Here is a 17,724-nt window from a genome sequence, read left to right on the forward strand (position 1 = left end):
GGTTACTGAACCCCGTAACAAGTCAGTGTAAATGTATCAAAAAGTTACAACTGTTTCTATTTTGGGATGCACAGAGACACCTGGAATAAATATCCATTTATTGTCCACCGTGTGCCCAATTCTCTGCTAGGGACTATAGAAGATATAGGGGAAGACCCATGCCCTGGGAATGTTTATAGAGCATTCTGTCTGGAAGAAAGATGAACTCACATAAAATAATGTAAAATAATATTACAGCTTTTAAAGCAAAGCATTAGATTGCCCCAGACTCAAGCTAAAGATGATACCTCCAGAGAGCACTCCTGCTGTCCTGGACTCCCCCAGCGGCCCCCCCCCCCAAACAGTGGTACAGGCAGGCTTGAGGCCAGCTGAACCAGCAGAGAAGCTTGAGGGCTTCCGCCGCCCTCACCTCAGAAACAGGTATAAAAGTCACGGCGAACCCTTATACAGCCCTTCTATATACCTGGCACTGTTCTAGATGCTTACATGGATTAACTAATTCAGTCTTCGCAATTACTGTATTTGGGAGAAACAGTTAATATCTCCATTTACATATAGGGAAACTGAGGCACAGAGCCACAGTCAGGATTCAAATCTACAGGGTCTGGCTCCAGGGTCCGGTCTCAAGTTCATATCCTCAAAGACTTCAGCCCGGTATCCGATGCTGGGCGTTTTTCCCTGAGTATTTTCAAGATAATATGATTCAAAGCGAAATAAATACTTGAAAGCCCCAAATCTGTAAGGGAGGAGAAAATGCATGTTCGCCATATACAGCCTCAACTTTTGCCCGACCCAAGGCCAACAAGAAAATGTTTCTTTTTATTTACACAGTTTTCTTTTTGTGACAACTTGGTGTTTCTGAACGCTAGGGGCTCCCGGATTCTCTGGTTTGAGAGTAACTTTTCCTTTTAGGATTTTTTTTTTTTTTTTTTTTTGAAGGGGGTGGGGGAAAATGTGGCCTTAATTATCCTACGTCTTAGGCAGCTTAAGGAAGGGGCTGTGCTTTCGGGATCTCTTCAGAGCCAAGTAAGGAGGTCCGTCTTTCCCTCTGTCCCCCTCTCTCTCTTTTTAAAAGGACCTCGTGCAATAAAAGTGCAGAAACAAACCCAGGCGACCACAACAGCAGCCGCGGCGGCAGCAGGAGGAGGAGGAAGAGGAGGAGGAGGAGGAGGAGGAGGAGGAGGAAAAGTTGGAGTTGGGGCAGGCGCTCCGGAGCGGCCGGGCTCGGAGCAGCTCCCATTCATTAAGTAAGCAGCCCCCGAGGAAGGTGGCCGAGCGCCCGCGCTGCCCACTCACCCGCTCGCGCAGCCGGACACGCGCCAGCCCAGCACGCCCCGGGCAGCACAGCTCTGCAGCAGTCTCTGCTCGGCAGCGGGCTCTCTTCCCCCTGGACTTTCGGACGCTTTGGGGCTGAGAGAGGAGCGCAGAGGAGCAGCGGGGAGCAGCAAACAGCCCGGGCTGCAGTGCGAAGCGCGCGGCGGGCTGCACCGTCTCCGCCGCGCCGCGAGCCGGGGGCCGACCCTCCGCGTCCCGGAGCAGCCGCGGCCGGGAGGCGGGCCGGGCGCGCGGGTGTGTGGCTGCCGCCGCCGGGCGTCTTCGCGGGGCCGGAGGCTCGCGCCGCAGCCAGCGCCATGCAAAACTACAAGTACGACAAGGCGATCGCTCCGGAGAGCAAGAACGGCGGCAGCCCCGCGCTCAACAACAACCCGAGGAAGGGCGGCAGCAAGCGGGTGCTGCTCGTCTGCCTCGACCTCTTCTGCCTCTTCATGGGTGAGCCCGGCCCCGCGCCGTCAGCCCCGGGGGCCCCCAGCCCGGTCCCGGAGCCCTCGCGCCGCCCCGAGCCCCGGCGCCCGCCCTTCCCCGGGCCGCCGACTTCCCGGCCTGGAAGCGGGCGTGGGGCGCGCTCAGGCTCTCCCGGGCCACGGGAGCCCGGCCCCTTAGGAGGCGCCTCCGGCCGGAGGCGCAGGCAGGGTCGGGTGGAAGGTGTGGGTTCGGCCCCTTAGCGCAGGGCGGTGGGCGGAACCGTGACCCGGAGCCCGCGCTGAGCTGGGTGCCCCCATCCAAGTAAAATGGATCTCCTGGGGCGCCGGGCCCCTGCCTGCAGCCGCGCTGCCTCCTCGCTGGCTGTGTGTAAACACCCAACCCTTCCTCTCCCGCCGCCTCGGCCCGGCCGGACTCGAGCTGGCCTTTCCCCGTCTTCCCCCCCGCACGCCCCCCGGGGGGCTGGAAGGTGCGCCCCGGGGGCTTGCTGAGGGCACCCATTCAGCTGCCACTTGTTAGGCGCCTACTATGTGCCAGTGGTAGGCGGTGTCCCGGACTTAGTTTCAACCAGCCCTCTCTCCGACCCTGTACGGGATGGGTGAGGAGCCCCATTTCACCGATTAGGAGACTGAGGCGCTGGGAAAGCAATCCAAGATCGGGATCGTGTTTGAGGACCACGATTAACTGCAGCCTCAGAAAGTTAAGGCCATGGTCCATTTCTGTTTTCCAAACTAGTTGCATGCCCCAGCCCGAAGAGCGGGGGGGGGGGGCGCTAAAAAAATTGAGCGGGGAGTGAGGAGGATTTATGAACTTGGCGGGGGCGGGGAGAAAGCTATTGACATGAATCTACAGGAGTTCCAAGGTTGAAGTCAGAGTAGATTTTTTTTTTTTTAAGCGATTCATGGTGTAATGGAAAGCGCACAGGACTTGTCGTCAGAACAGTGCTACTCTGCCACTTGCTGGGCGTGCCACCTCCTTGCCTCCTGGGCCTCGGTTTCCTCATCAGTTGAGTGAGTGGGTTGCATTAGATGCTCTCCTAAGGCCCCTTCCTGCATTAAGAACTCGGATTTGGTCCAGGAGCTGTTCTGCCAACTCTGCTAACTGAAGAAACATCTGTGTTCTCAATTCAGTTCCCTTAAAATAGAACTCCTGCACGGAGACGTAAGTCCCCTTTGAAATGGATTTGTCCGAGCAGATTGTGCGAACCAGAGACTTAGTGGGCTGGAGTTACCCTTCTCTTGTGTTTCATGAGTCTTTCTGCAGCAAGGTCCTCCCTGAGGTCCGTCTGTCCTTGGCTTCACTGTCCGTAGTGAGTTTGGGAGTCAAAGGAAGATGGGACACTTAGAATTATTAAAACACAAGAATGGCCCCCTTGGGGTACAGAGAGACAGCTGTGGCTAAAATCGTGCTCTGTGGAAGGGAAGAGAGGTGACTAGTTCAGGTGGCAAATCCCCTTCCCACCTCTTCATAGAAATTAGACGTTAAGGTGCTATGTAAAGGAATTGTCACTGGGGGGCCTGCCTTCCTGTGGGCCGCTGGCTTATTAGCCTGCACAGTGGGAAGATGAGGATTTAAAGTCAGCTGCCAAGCTATTGAATTTTTAAAAGGCCCTCCCTGGTCCTGGGGGAGTACAAGGAGAACACTAAACACATTCAAACTGTTTGCTGTAAACTTGTCTGGGGCTTCCCAGTATTTACTGGTGTGTTTTGTTGGTGGTAAGGTAAACTCTTCCCAGACGGCCTGTGCTGAGTACCCTCCTACCTCCTACTTTGTGATTAGGACAGCAAAGCTAGAACACGCCTGACAGCCTTTGCAGTTTCATTGTTCTCCTCCCCTCTTCCAGTCTTCTGATTTCAGAAGGCAGGCCCGAGAGATGGTGCATTCTTATTAAAGGGAAAAGAGGTGTGAAGGAATTTGCCGGAGGACACACCTATCAGCTCTAGTTTAGCCAGGGACAGGGTTGTACATTGAAGGTACAAGGTGGATGTTTGCACCTTTCACTTCATCTGCCCCAACTCTCCCTGTGGCCCCCGAAAGCTAATATCCTCTGCCAAGCTATCGAGGATCTTTACTCACTGTTGGTCTGTTGGAATCAATTATTTTGTTTACCTCAAAAAGGTGGTAACTGGTCCCCGCATTTTATTCTGAGGCACATAGCTATCTATTTAAAGGGTATGCCTTGCTGTTAAAAACAAAACAAAAAAACGCGCCAACAAAGTCATTTTCAAAGTGACTTATCAGTGTCTCCCCTAGGCATAGACCAAAATATAACATCACTAATTTAATGCCTCACCTACCTTCAGTAGGAAAAACTGTAAGGTAAATACTTGAGAAATTTATGCAGGAGAACTCTATTTGGCTTCCAAAAGAAAATTATTAACACAACATGTGATTTTAATATCCCCTACATGACAGCCCTAAAAAAAATTGTTTCTTCTTGGTTCACTTTTTGCCTAAGACTGTCAGTGTGATTTAATTTTTATATAGTTTATTGATCATATGGTCTGGATTACAGGGCACTAATACAGTAAAAAAGAGAAACATAGTTTTCTGTTTATTCTCTCACAGGAATATATACCAAGCGTCATCTCCTTGTATCTGGAAAAAATAAAACCTGATGTGCTACATAAGTGTTACGTGAGTGGAAATATGTGAGCAGTTGAACTTGTTTCACATACCTTCTTGGAATATGAAGTTCTTAGCAGAAAACAAAAGTCCACTCTTGTTTGAAGGCCTAAAGAATCTGGTGTCTGAGAACCCCAGAGGGAGTTTACCTCCCATTGAACAGCTGTCTTTGCCAACTAATTGCTTTTATAAATTCAGTTAAGAATCTTTGTGTGCTAGTCTTTCTAAAATTGATTTTGTTTTCCTTTCAATTACATAATATGCCCCACCTCCTGTTTTTCCGGCAGTTGGTTCTGGACACCAGGTGACAGGAGAGCCGCAGAGGCTGTTCCCAGGCAAAAAGGGAGAAGCGTGTGCCGTCTAAGCTCTGCTAGCCTCCTCTTTATATACATGTGTGTACTGTCCGCATGTAAGCTTCTCCATTTCATAGGTGAGAAAACCATGTGTCAGGCAGGAAGCTCTGAGATGCACTGTGAAGTCGACTTGGGTGGATGCCTGATTCTCAGTTAGCAAGACTGGAGTCCATCTGCCTTTCAGACTCGAGATTCTTAGCAGAAAATCCCAAAGCTGTTTGCAGAAAGTCCTGCCTCTCCCGCATTTCCGAGGTCACCTATTTGCGCCAAAGCAAATGGGTAGAGGTGGTTGAACTCTTCTGGTCAGGGGTGCAGTCTTGTTGCTCCACAGCCTTGTTTGGATTTGGAGCTAGTTCTGAGACTAGTTACCAGATTTTTGAGGGCACTTTTTTACCCCTTGAGACAGTGGTTGCCCAGAAAGAACACCAGCAGTACGTGGCTGGAGCAAAAGGCAGAGATTTGGTAAATCCGTGCCGAGTGTGCCCCCGCTTTCCCTCTCTCCTGTCCCTCATCTCAGCTTTTTGCTGAGTGCCTCCCTCCAACCCGTGCCCTTGGAGGCCTTGGCAGTTTTAGACAGGTCAGCTTTTTCTATGTGGACTTTGCTCAAGGCCCTTCATCCTTTGAGTTCAGTTAGCTCCCCTGCAAAATGGTGAGCAGACTGGCCGCTTCATTCCGTTGCTGTAAGGATCAGAAGAAATCTCTCAAGTCTTAGGCAAATGCAAGGGCAAATGCAGGGGATTCATAACCCGGAGCCCTGGGTGAAGGCTTTGTGGTTGTCTTCATACATCGTGTCTCAGAGTCATAGATAGATGAGACCATGAAATAAACACCCAGTAATATTATTACAGTGAAGACCGTAAGGCTGCACTTTAACTAGGAGAATGTCACATTGGCCCAGTGAGTTGATGACAGATGATTCCCATTCATGTCCACTCTACACTTGAGCTGAGAGGGCAGCCCCTAAAACCGAGCAGAGCTCTGGAGCCAGCTATCTGCACTGTGTACCCTGAGCCCTCTTTAGAGAAGGTTCTTTTGTTAAAAAAACAAACAAACAAACCTGTTCCTCATTTGGCTTTTGATACTAGAGGGTAGGTGAGCTGAACTTACACCAGGAGGGCTGCGAGGCGTTGGAAGAAGCTGGTGCTTGGTCAGGTTGAGTCTGAAAGGCCGGACTCCCATGCCGTTCCCCACTAGGAAATGCAGTCAACGGGTGGAGTACTGTGAAGCGAAGGGAAAGAAACTCAAACAGGTAAAAATTTAGGATTTGGATGCTCAGCAACCATGCTGTGTAATTTAGCGGTTCCAGAATGTTCTTGGCCTTTTTTGATTTTCAGTTAAATGGTTGAGACAAAATTCCTAGAACTGGTTCCGTAGATGGGCTATATAACATCATCTAGTGTTATTATTAAATTACTCCCTTTTCATCCTGAAAGAGAGGCAGTGTGAGCAAGAACAGGAGACTCGGAATCAGAAGCTTCAGGTTCCAGGCTGGCCAATGCCACTATCCAGTTGTGTGGTTGTGGACAAGTTGGTTTTCTGTGGATCTCAGGGTGTTCTTTTCCCCATTGGTAAATGGCAGGTTGGGCAGGATCACATCTGATACGCAAAGCTGCTAAGCAACGTTCTGTGATGGATTTCTGGCAGAGAGGAATGAGCCATTTGTTGAATGTCTCCCTCGTGCATGCACTTGCTTGGCTCTTCGTTGTACATTACCTCCGTGAGTCACCGCAACAGTGATGAGCCTAGAAATAGGAGTTCTGGCCTGGGACTGCTGCTTTGTCGCCCTGTAACGTCGGAGAAAGGCGCTTGACTTTTCCGGGCCTGGGTTCTTTCATTATTGCAATAGAGGGAAGGGCCTAGATCATCTTCTCAGACCTCTTCTAGCACTAACAGTTTTATGATTCTGTTCTGGTAGATACATACTGTGATGTAGAAACCCGGTCATTCCGTCATTCCGTTAGACCATTCATCATCGATTGAATTGTTACGTTTATTAACTGAAGAATGCATGCTGACAATGAGCTTATATTGGTATTCATTCTGGAGAGAAAGTAAGCACTGTTCCTAAAGTTAACCCACTATGCTGAGAAACCAGCTAGATTTTTCCTTAGCCGCATGTGTCCCCCAACCTGCCTCCTGAAATTTATAGTACAGTTGACCCTTGAACAATGCATATGACTTTTGACTTCCCAAAACCTAACAGCGTACCATTGACCGGAGGCCTTACTGGTAACGTAAACATCAGTTACCACGTATTTTGTGTGTTATATGGATTGTAAACTGTGTCCTTACAATCAAGTGAGCTAGAGAGAAGAAAGTGTTCTTAGGGAAATCATACGGAAGAGAAAATGCATTTATAGTACCGTACTGTATTAAAAAAAGTCTGTGTGTAAGTGGACCTGTGCAGTTCAAAGCTCTGTTGTTGAAGGCTCAGCTACAATCACAAGCAAACAAGCGTAACAGGTAACTTTCCCTCTTTTTTTGTTACTCTTATTATATTCACTAAGTACGTGTTTTTAATAATAGGTTTTGATCATTTAATCTACCATGCGAACCACAGAATATAGAAATAGATTTTCATTAATCAACTGGTGAACTGTCCAGCCAAGCATCTCGGATGGGTTGAAATAAAGGAGGGAACCTCCATTTTGTAGGTAAGCCATGCTGACTTTTCCAGAATGGTTGAAAACCTCTATTTCCTCATTGTCCAGAATGGCTAGGGTCTTTTTGTTTTTGCTGTTTGGTTTTTGGGGTTTTTTTTTTCCCCCTTAGCTCTTTCTTCCCCAGCTTTCTCGAGTACTTAAGAGAGACACCATGGGGGTGTAGCTGTCTTTGTGGGAGACTGTTAAGGCCAGACTTGGTGGCCTTTTCCACTTGTAGCCCTGTTTGATTTCCTGTCAATTTTGGATTCTTTCTTTCCCCTTCCTGTGCAGTTGTTTGGGCTGGCAAGCCCAGCTGGCTGCAGTATGATGCTAATGAGACCAGAGTCAAGGACTTCTTCCCTGTGCAGGCAGTTCAACCAGTACACATTATTGGAGGAGGGATCACTTATTTGGGGGATGTCTGCTGTATCGACATCTCACAGACTTACTAATAAGAAGACCCATCTGGTGTGAAATAGAGATTCTCAGGCTCCTTCTCAGGAGATTCACGTTCAGCAGGCGTTGGGCCAGGGCCTGGGAGTCTGTATTCTATCAAAGCTTCTGCTGATTCTCATCAGGCCAGTCAGAGCATCATTGTGTTAACAGCCAGTGTCTTAAGGGCAACTGGCTGTGTCCTGGGCTTTTTGTCCCTGGACTGAATGTTCTGGCACTTTTCACATCGTTAGGTTTTTTTCATTTGTGGCCAGCACACCTGTCTTTCAGCAAAGATAATGAAGCTTGTTAGAATTCGTTCAAAAGGAAAAATTACCTCTGGGTACAGGCCTGAAGGTCTCTGGTGATTTTTAGTGTAGGGGCTTGGTGGTGTCTCCTAATTGCTGAGAGGCTGGGAGTTTTATTTGTTTCTGGGTCCTAAACTGAGTTCTGTGTAGTGGGAGTTGCCCGCCTAGTGACCACTTCGGAAAAATGAGGTGTTAACTCTGTAAATATTTTCTTTTGAGATATTGAAGTTTGTGTCTGAGTGAAAAGAGAAATGAATAAATGAGATTTGGAATAGAGCCTTTAAAAGATCAAAGTTAGCCTGGCAAACGATTGTGGAAACAATACCAGCTTTGGATTCCCTCTAATCTGGGTGTGACTTGGGCAAAAAGTATTTCACCTTTCCAGGCGGAAACGTGTCCTCCTCTAGAAAAGAAGCAAGGGACCCAGTGACACCATTGTACGGGAAAGCTCGGGTGAAATCGTGACTCTGAAAGGACTTTGGGAAGTTAAAAAAGCACTCTATCTTGATTATCAGGTGTCATGTCGCTATTATTACTCATAGTAGTATTTTCCCATACTTCCCACTGTTCTTACTCCTCAATGGTGCTGTGAAATCCTCTCATTTTTTTGGCAACAAAGTTGCCTGAAATGTATTAGGGGAAAAAATTGTGAAGAGAATCGTAAGAAAAAAAAACCAGGCAGAGGGAACACAAGTGTTTCCCATTAGCCGAAGAAAATCAGTGGCAGGTTTTCTGACCCCATCTGGGAAAGTCACAATGCAGGGACCTCGGTAGTCTTTGGTGAGTTGCTTTTTCCCCTTTGAAAGGGACATGGCCATATCATCTTATGAGAAGGACAGATACATCTTAGGAAAGGTGGGAGGGAATTGGGACAAATGGTTTGTCTTACGGTCAGCTCTTATCTGTGTCTTTTGACAGCCCCGGGAAAAACCGAACTGAAAAGAACAGTCGGGATTGAAAAGGACCAAAATGCTTGTGATCCGGGGCCCTGTCCGCATTTCTGGGGGAAGGGAGGGAGCAGCTGTGTTCATTATCATATTGATTATTCGGGCCAGCCACGTGGTATTGGTACCAGACTCCTTTCATAGACAGGAAACTGCGGCTCAGGGAGGCTTAGGAACTTCCCGTGTCCCCAGCTGGTCAGTAGCCGTTCGGTTTTCCAGAGCTCTTGCCACCTTGAATCTGTCTTGCTGCCCACTTTTCAGTACAATGAATGCAGCAAAGACTCGTTCTTTTCTAGTTCATTCCATTTTATTCATTTCAATTTTATTGAGTCCGAATGTGTATGATATGTTTTACAGGACCTGATCTAGGACACAAATAGGAGTCTTTTTAAAAAGTTTTTATTAAGATCTATTTATTTGAGAGAGAGAAGAGAGAGCACGTGAGCATGGGAGCAGGGGGAGTGGCAGAGGGAGAGGGAAGAGAATCTCAAGCAGACTCCATACCCAGCGCAGAGCCCTACATGGGGCTTGACCTCACGACCCTGAGGTCATGACCTGAGCTGAAATCAAGATTCCGTTGCTGAACCCACTGAGCCCCCCAGGTGCCCTGACACAAATACGAGTCTTGAGGATCACGTTGGGCAGTGAGGAGCTAGGTATACATAAATAATTGCAAAACAGCGCAGAGAGTGTTGAATGAGCCTTTCTGTGGACAGTGTAAATTACGAAAATGCTGTTGGAACAGTTCTTCACTGCCTAGTTCATGGAATCTTTACAGTCTGACAGTAGCTCTTGGAGTTGTCGTTATCAGCCACATCAAGGTCATTTTTGATCTCCGTCAGAAATACAGGCCTCTTGGGGCAGGGCAGGAGGTGGGAGCGGGGGAGCACGGGCTCTTGAGTCCGACAGATGGGAGCTTGCCTGCTGTTACTGGCTCTTGCCTTAGACAAGTCACTGAGTGTCTCTGAGGCCCCCGTTTTCTTATTTGTGAAATCAGATAGTATGGGTATCGTGGAGGTGTGAGGCTGTGCCAGGGATGGTGCGTGGTGCTGTGTGCCCAGCACGTGGTGGCAGCTCCTGTCACCTCTGTCACCACATCCTACTCTGTGCTCTCCATGTGACATGAGGAGCCCAAGGCCTGGACTGGGTGGTGATGGTCCCGTGATCCTGAAAGATCAGGGCCTACAACCCATGTCTTGCCTTTATGCCATTTTGCTTTTCTGGTGGTGTTTACTTCTCAGTTTGAAATTGGTATTGTCCGGGAGGTCTGGTTCTCCAGAGAGCTGTAATCTCTTCTTTCTCTTGCCTGTGTCACTTAAAAAGGGAACAAGACAAACAGGTTAACTTTTTTTTTTTTTAATTTATAATAATTTCTTATTACATTATGTTAGTTACCATACAGTACATCCTTAGTTCAAAATCATTAGTCATCAGGGAAATTCAAATCAAAACCACATTGAGATACCACCTTATGCCAGTTAGAATGGCAAAAATTGACAAGAAAAGAAGCAACAATTGTTAGAGAGGATGTGGAGAAAGGGGATCCCTCTTACACTGTTGGTGGGAATGCAAGTTGGTGCAGCCACTCTGGAAAACAGTGTGGAGGTCCCTTAAAAAGTTAAAAATTGAGCTACCCTATGATCCAGCAATTGCACTACTGGGTATTTACCCCAAAGATACACGCGTAGTAAAGAGAAGGGCCACATGCACCCCAACGTTCATAGCAGCATTGTCCACGATAGCTAACTCGTGGAAGGAGCCGAGATGCCCTTCATCAGGTTAACTTTTAATCCCGATCGTTGGGTAATGGTCAAGTGAGGCCAGAGAGACATGAGGCAAATTTGAAGGACGAGGCAGTTTTTTGATGCCACTGTTCTTCCAACTGGTGCTTGTTCTAGAAAGTGCTTATTACCAAAGATCATTGCTGACTGATTTGAACTTGAACAGGCGCCTGCTTTTGCAAATGATGTATCACAGGAGAGAAGAAAGAAAAACCCAAATTTTCAAAGTTTTTGCTTTTTAAAAGCCTCTTGAGGTAGAAACTATTCTCACTGGACCGAGGACAAAACGAAGTCTCAGATTCAATAATTTTCTTAAGGTCATGCATTAATTGGCGGTGCCAACATTCAAGACAAAGCTAGGTCAGGTTCTCAAGCATCCTTGTGGAACCATCCTTCCTTTCGATCCACGTTTATAAATTAGAATCTGCATTAAAATTCCCCAATTTAAAACCAAACCAAACAACACACATAAGATCCAGTTGGAAACTTTTGAAAGGAACTTGTTGATTTCTGTGTGCTTTGAAAGTATATGTTGCAATCAGAATATTGGTGGTAAGTGTGTTTTTGAGGTTTGTCACAAATTAACAAAATTATATGCTTCGCGAGTTTCGCAGAGAAATGCAAATCAGTATAAGCGCCTTGTCATAATAAGCAGTATGCTTTGGTTCCTGTTTATGTATCCCCAAAGCACATAATACACATAATTATATCGACACGAAGGAAACCTTTCTCGTTGATGGTTTCTTTATATCTGGCCCCCAAATTAGTTTGCGGTATCAATCAGTGTAATTTCTAGAGAGCCTATTTCATTAAGTCTGGGTTTGTACCTGTCTTTCAAGTATCAGTCTTGTCTTCCATGGTTATTTCTTGAGCACCTACTATGTGCTCGGCCCCCAGGCTTTCTTGACCTGTAAGAGTTCTCAGGCTGGGAGAGGGACCCAGACCCACGTGATTAAACACACTAAGTGTTGCTGATGTGAAGGGGTAGAGGCAGAGCTGCAGCAGCCCAGGGAAGAGTGGGGAAGTTTGCCTGAGGCCGTGGAGCTGGGTCCTGCAAGAGAAATCCTAGCTCACGTGCCAGGAGAGGGGAGAGGGTAATCCAGCGAAGGGAGGAACAGATGCTGAGCCGTGGGCCCGCAACCAAGCCTGGGAAGGGTGAGTATGAGAGGCTGCGGTGTAATACCACCTTGTGTGTTTGTGTTGTGTGACGGAAGGAGGATGTTGGAGATAAGGTTGGAGCCCGATTATGACCGGGGGTGGGGTGGGGCTGTAAATGGCAGGCAGCAGAGGAACCTGAGCTTGACTTTGGAGGACCAGCCGAGCCAATGAACTTTTATTTTTGTTTTCGTTTTCCTTTTTATTATGGAAAATGTCATCTCGAAACCAAACACCGTATATACCTAGGAGTGGAATTGCTAGGTCATATGGCAACTCCGTGTTTCACTTTTTGAGGAACTGCCAAATGGTTTTTCCATAGCGGCTGCGCCGTATTTTAGAAATAGTGTGACATTAGTTAAAATACGTAAGGAAAAAAATGAAGAGTTTTATAGACAACGTTTGGAATTAACATATTCATGAATAGTTTTAGGAGAGGATGAATCTGCTCTGAGCTGTGTTTGAGATTGCTCAGTTTGAGGAGAGGGAAATGGGAGAGAGAGGAGGGACACTAGTGACACGGAGGCAGAGCTGGACCGTAAGCACTGGACACCAAGAAGAGCAGGGTGGGGAAGAAGGAGGACAGGTAGCCCCTCATCCCCTGGGTGGGAACCTCTGACCTGTGGTGCTGCCATTCCCTTCACAAACTCTTTGAATGCAGTGTGTATAGAAGGCTTAATGAAATCCGTCTTGTAGGATTACTGAAGTGCTTCATGGTTCTAGCCTTACTAGGCAGGTGAAGCTGTAAGTTCCCTTTCTACCCCCACTCTGGAATTTCTTAGTTTCTCAAATGCCCCTTAAAATACATGGGCAGTTGGAAGTCCTCCTGGTTTAGGGAAATAGTGTTTCTTGGGTTGTAATGCTATTTTTGAAACAGTGTTGTTGAGATATAATACCTGAATTACATAAAAATCACATATATATTACATATTTTAGATGTGCAGTTCACAGGCTCTCAGTATATTTATAGACGTGGGCAGCCATCCCCACTCTCAATTTTAGAACATTTTCATCACTGCAGAAAGAAACTCGGACCTGTTAGCAGTCACTGTCCATCTGCCCTCTGGTCCCGCCATCCCATGGCAGCCACTGATCCGCTCTGTGGGTCTGTACATTTGCCTATTCTTGACATTTCATGGAAGTGAGGTTATATAATACGGGGTCTTTGTGAATGACTCCTTTGACTCGAGATGATGTCTGTAACGTTCATCCACACCGTACCACGCATGTGCAGCGTGTTTGTGGAGCATGTGTTAGCACTTTACTGACTTTTATTGCCAAATAATATTCGCTTGTATGGCCGCACGGCATTCATTTTATACATGTACCAGTTGATAGACATCTGGGAATTTCCCACGTTCTAGCCATCATGAATAATGCTGCTATGAACATTCATCTACGGGTATTTTGTGTGGGCACACATGTTCGGTTCTCTTGGCTATCTATGCCCAGGAGTCGAATTGCCGGGTCACATGGTAACTCTTGTGTTTAACTTCTCGAGGGCACTGCCAAACTATTTCCCATAGTGGCTGCGCCATTTTAGAAATATCCTACGATTAATTAAAATATGTAAGGAGAACACACAAAAGTTTTACCAGGGACCTTTGGAATTAACATATTCATGAAACCACTCTAGTGTCGCTTTGTTGTTTGAGCCATTTTCCACAAAGAAGCAAAGTTTTTCATCAGTTCACTACTGTCACTGGGTTTAAGATGAGTGAGCAGAGAACAATGAAGCTGACTGAGAGAAAGCTGCTGGGTGGTCAGCTGGACCCGCTCACCCGCTGAGTAACATACTTCCACAGTCCGCGGATGTCACAAGCAGATTCCTGCCCCAGCGAAATGGAAACAAGCCTCGGATCTTCAGAGTCTCTCGAAAACTGTTAAAAGTACGGGTGCTGATATTAAGATCTTCATATGCCTAGGATCTGTTTTATAATAGTTTTTAAGACCGTGAGATAGAACTATAGTTTCTGATGAGGTTGACCAGTCACCCTTTTCCCTGCTAGATGTATGGCTGTGTATAGAATGATCACCCCAGAAGTCAGAATTACCGTGTGTCTTTTGGACTCCCGTGCTGGATGCTGCAGATGGTAAAGAGCGTAAGACCCAAGCACGCAGCCTTAGGAATTAGTTGCAGCGTCAGGTTGTAAGTTACACTAAAAATTAAACTGTAAGTGCGTAAAAAATTAAACCACCGATATGAAAAAAGGGTGAGGAAAAGAGACTCACCTTTATTATCAGGAGCATGAGACGCTGTCTTGCTTCATCTTTCCAGTAACAGAATAAGGTCGATGTCAGTAACCTGGTTTTGCAACTCAGAGAGGGTAAATGATTTGCCCAGGTTCCCACAGCTAATGTGTGTGGGGGCTGGGCTGGGACTCAGGCCTGCCAAAACAAGGACAACTGCTGACATTTGTCAGGTGCTAGCTCTGCTTCTCACTGGGGAGATCAGTGTGCACTCATTCACTCCTTTAATCCTCCCACTGAGCCGATGGCGTCCTTGTTACCGTTATCTCCGTTTTATAGAAAGAAGGTTCAGAGAGGTTAAAAAATCACTTCTCAGAGGTTCTGTGGCAAGTGACTTTTGCAACGTTGCAAGACCTAAGCCTTCAGACCCATCGGGCCATCCTTCACCACCAGGCTCTACTGCTTTTGTTCTCCGGGTGCCTCTGAAGCCCCCTTTGTCCACACCCCTGCGTGCTGGCTCTCAGGTTGGTCGCACGTGATGATTTGTCCAAAATGAATTAGACTTGGGATTCTCACCCTGGGCTCTCTGCACCTGTAAAGGTGTATTAGGGCAATTCTGGGGCATCTTATGCTCTTTTCAGCGCTTCAAAAGTAGCTAACCTGTGCGTTTACCAGTGTGCAACTAGTCTAGACTAACCCGGAGCATCAGCCCTGCCTGCAGTGGTCAGAGCGCTGGGTTCGGGGCTGTGATTTGAACGTGGAAGGACACCTGTCCGCTCATTCTGGTCTTGCTGGTTATCTCCACTAGTCAGGAGATGGGGTTGGCACTTTCTATGATGAACAGAAGTAGATGAACAGAAGGAGAGAAATGATTTAAAATATAGTTTACTTGCTAAATGAGGACATCTTCCAGACGTCACAGAAGGTCAAGAAGGAAGCGGCAGGTATCTTTGGTGGTGAAAAGGTTGGACATCCTGGAATAGATAAGCTGCTCTGTGAATTTAGAGGAGAGGAAGACACCGTGTCATGGGAAGATGTCCTAGAGGGAAGAGGGGCTTGAACTAGGCCTTTGTCACTCGCATCAGGCAGTAGTGATGAGTCGCCCCATTAGTGACCTTTTTTGTACCATGGGCTTGACCTGCTGTCCTTGTGGTTTCGTGTAACCTTTGGGTCACGTGGAGAAATTGTGAGCTTGTCTGGTTAGTGGCTGTGGGCGCAGCAGCTTCATTAAATGTGGTGACTAGAACTTCTGCTAGTAGCCTCTTCCCCACAAATGACCCACATTGTTGTGGAGTTAGCAACCACTAACAGGAAGTGGCAGAAATGCTTGTCAGCCGCACAGTGGATTTCATTAGACACTTGCCCAAAGTAGCCGTTTTGGTCAATTTGGCCTCCGTAGGTTCCTGGGGAAGAATGGCCTAATACGTTAGTTCTCAGCATTGCATTTGTCTTGCCGTCATCTTGGCCTTGACGGACATGTTGATTAAATGCGTGGTGCTGTCTTTGGAAGCAACACATACTAGGATGATAGGGAGGAACTCTTGGTAGGCTGAGATCTTTAAGATCTTTCCAAGGCTGTTACCAACTTACCTGAGTTTTTTCGTGGGCTTCTCGCTTAAGTCTCTTTGGAGAGAGCAACTCCAATAACTAGGCAGGAGGGATGACGGGCTCCACTCATCCTAGTAAACCATTGCTTCGGAAGATCTGTATCGTAGGTATTGGGTGAATGCATGATTCCCAGGGGCTGGCTGGGAAATTAAAATATACCTCTGGGGTCAAAACATTAAAAATACTGGGTGCTTTCAATTCCATGGGGGAAGTAAGCCATCTTGATTTTTGGTTTAGTTTTCCTAGGGCCATTGGTGGTTGAAGAACCTTTAATTACGATTTTGCCTTAAATTGTATGTTTGCGGTTCTGCTGGCCTCAGCTGTGGAATCCAGTTATTACTAATTAATAATCTCTTTCAGTGAATAGTTCCATCAAACGATAATGTGTGCATCTGAGAATTAGAATGTAAATACGCTTTTTTGCCTCAGTTTCTCTCCTTCTAGATCTCCAGCTGCCTAAACCCTGAAAACTAACAAAACACAAATACCTCTACACCCAGGTTGTCATTCTCCAAATGCCCACTGGAAAAAGGCTAGGAAAAGAACGTTTTTGAGCCCTATGGTATAGTCAGGCATATCCATGTGTCGCATGAAATAGTATAATGCCGAAGGGGAGATACTGCTAGAACTGATTTTTACAGATGAAGCCGTTGCCCTTTGGAGAGGTCGTGTGGCTTGCTGGGGATCCTGCAGCTGGAAAGTGGTCGACTGCCTGGGATAAGAACCAGTCAACACCTTTGCTCTTTCTTCCAGCAGTGAAGACTGGCATTGGAATTTGCACTGACTTCTATTTTCAATAATAAGCTTATGAAGCCAACAAGTCAGCCAGAAAGTTTTGAAATGAAATTATCAGGCCTTGTAAAGTGTTGCAAGTGTGATTTGGGATTTAAAGCCTTTTGCCCATTTTAGTTTTGCCTGTTGCTTTGTAAAATTCCTGGAGGACAGAGATTAGACTCAAAACCTTCAGGCTGGAAGGGGGAAGGGCATGAATTTTGCTGAATCTTTCCCTGGCAGGCAGTAACGCAAGGGGCTTTACAGGCATTATTAACTGACTTGAATTTCACAACAACCCTGTGAAGGAGGAGGTTGGAGTTCATTTTCGTTTTCTCTGAACCTAGTCAGCAATGCCTGTCTCAACTCCTTTTGGTAGGTGGTGACACATTGTATTAATAATTCAACTAGTTAATCACCAGCAGAGATCATTTACTAAGATTCCAGGGGAAGTGCTCTGCCGGAATCGGCTTGGAGCTTGTCACTCAAGCCTTGTAGCCACTTTTATTGAAAATAGGTGGGAGAAGCTCAGCTTGTGTAGAGCGTGAGGAGAGAAGGACAGGCCAGGGCAGGAGAATATTTTGCCCATTTCATACAGCAGCGGATGGACATTTCTGCAGGGGGATAGCAGCTTCACCTTCTCTTGTTGCTGAATCTTATCAGTCTTCCCCAAAGGAGTTAAAAAGGCAGGGAAATGCAACATTTTGAGTGAAGTAGCCCACGCTTTGGTTACAGGCTCTATGTATTTCCCAGGCTCTTGTAGGTTTCCTATTCATCTGGGATTTGAATGGTGGTGTGATTAGCATGAGAGCAAGTGTATAAAGTAGGTCTTTTTCTCCTTTTCCTAAAAGAAGTTCTGTGGCGTTTCTTTTTCTGACAGAGTTGGCATGAAGCTTTGACAAACACAGACCCATGGAAAAGTTAAATAGGACTCAGAGCAGACCCATTTTGTACAGATCCTTCGCGCTTGGAATGCAGAGCAGCAAAGCAGCTGGCAAGAGGCACCTCGGATCATAGAGTCATAGCAAGGGCTGTTCCTCTACTGTGGACCAGTCAGTGATGGATGGGAAATACCCACAAGCCCAATGGGAAAGTGCATTCTTGGCTATTGACCAAAACTACAGATGAGAACATTCCTGGGACCCCGTTGTCTC

The 17,724-nt window shown here is 46.9% G+C and overlaps 1 protein-coding gene and 1 long non-coding RNA gene across 2 annotated transcripts in view; one reads left to right on the plus strand and one right to left on the minus strand.

The window, feature by feature from the left end:
• The first annotated feature begins 1,163 nt into the window (after positions 1-1,163).
• PLPP3 (phospholipid phosphatase 3) overlaps positions 1,164-17,724 on the plus strand; it is an 82,323-nt gene continuing 65,762 nt past the window's right edge. Inside the window, exon 1 of the mRNA XM_026498001.4 lies at positions 1,164-1,770. Within this exon, the coding sequence (XP_026353786.1) occupies positions 1,632-1,770 (139 nt within the window). The 5' untranslated portion in view covers positions 1,164-1,631. The remainder of the gene's footprint in view (positions 1,771-17,724) is intronic.
• On the minus strand, positions 1,612-14,376 carry LOC123000997 (uncharacterized). Its single transcript, XR_006409437.3, has 3 exons — positions 14,234-14,376; positions 13,799-13,881; positions 1,612-10,379 (listed from the first exon to the last, which is right to left on the minus strand). It is a non-coding gene; the product is annotated as an uncharacterized LOC123000997 (long non-coding RNA).

Source organism: Ursus arctos, unplaced genomic scaffold (assembly GCF_023065955.2).
Source record: "Ursus arctos isolate Adak ecotype North America unplaced genomic scaffold, UrsArc2.0 scaffold_12, whole genome shotgun sequence".
Taxonomy (NCBI): Eukaryota; Metazoa; Chordata; class Mammalia; order Carnivora; family Ursidae; genus Ursus; species Ursus arctos.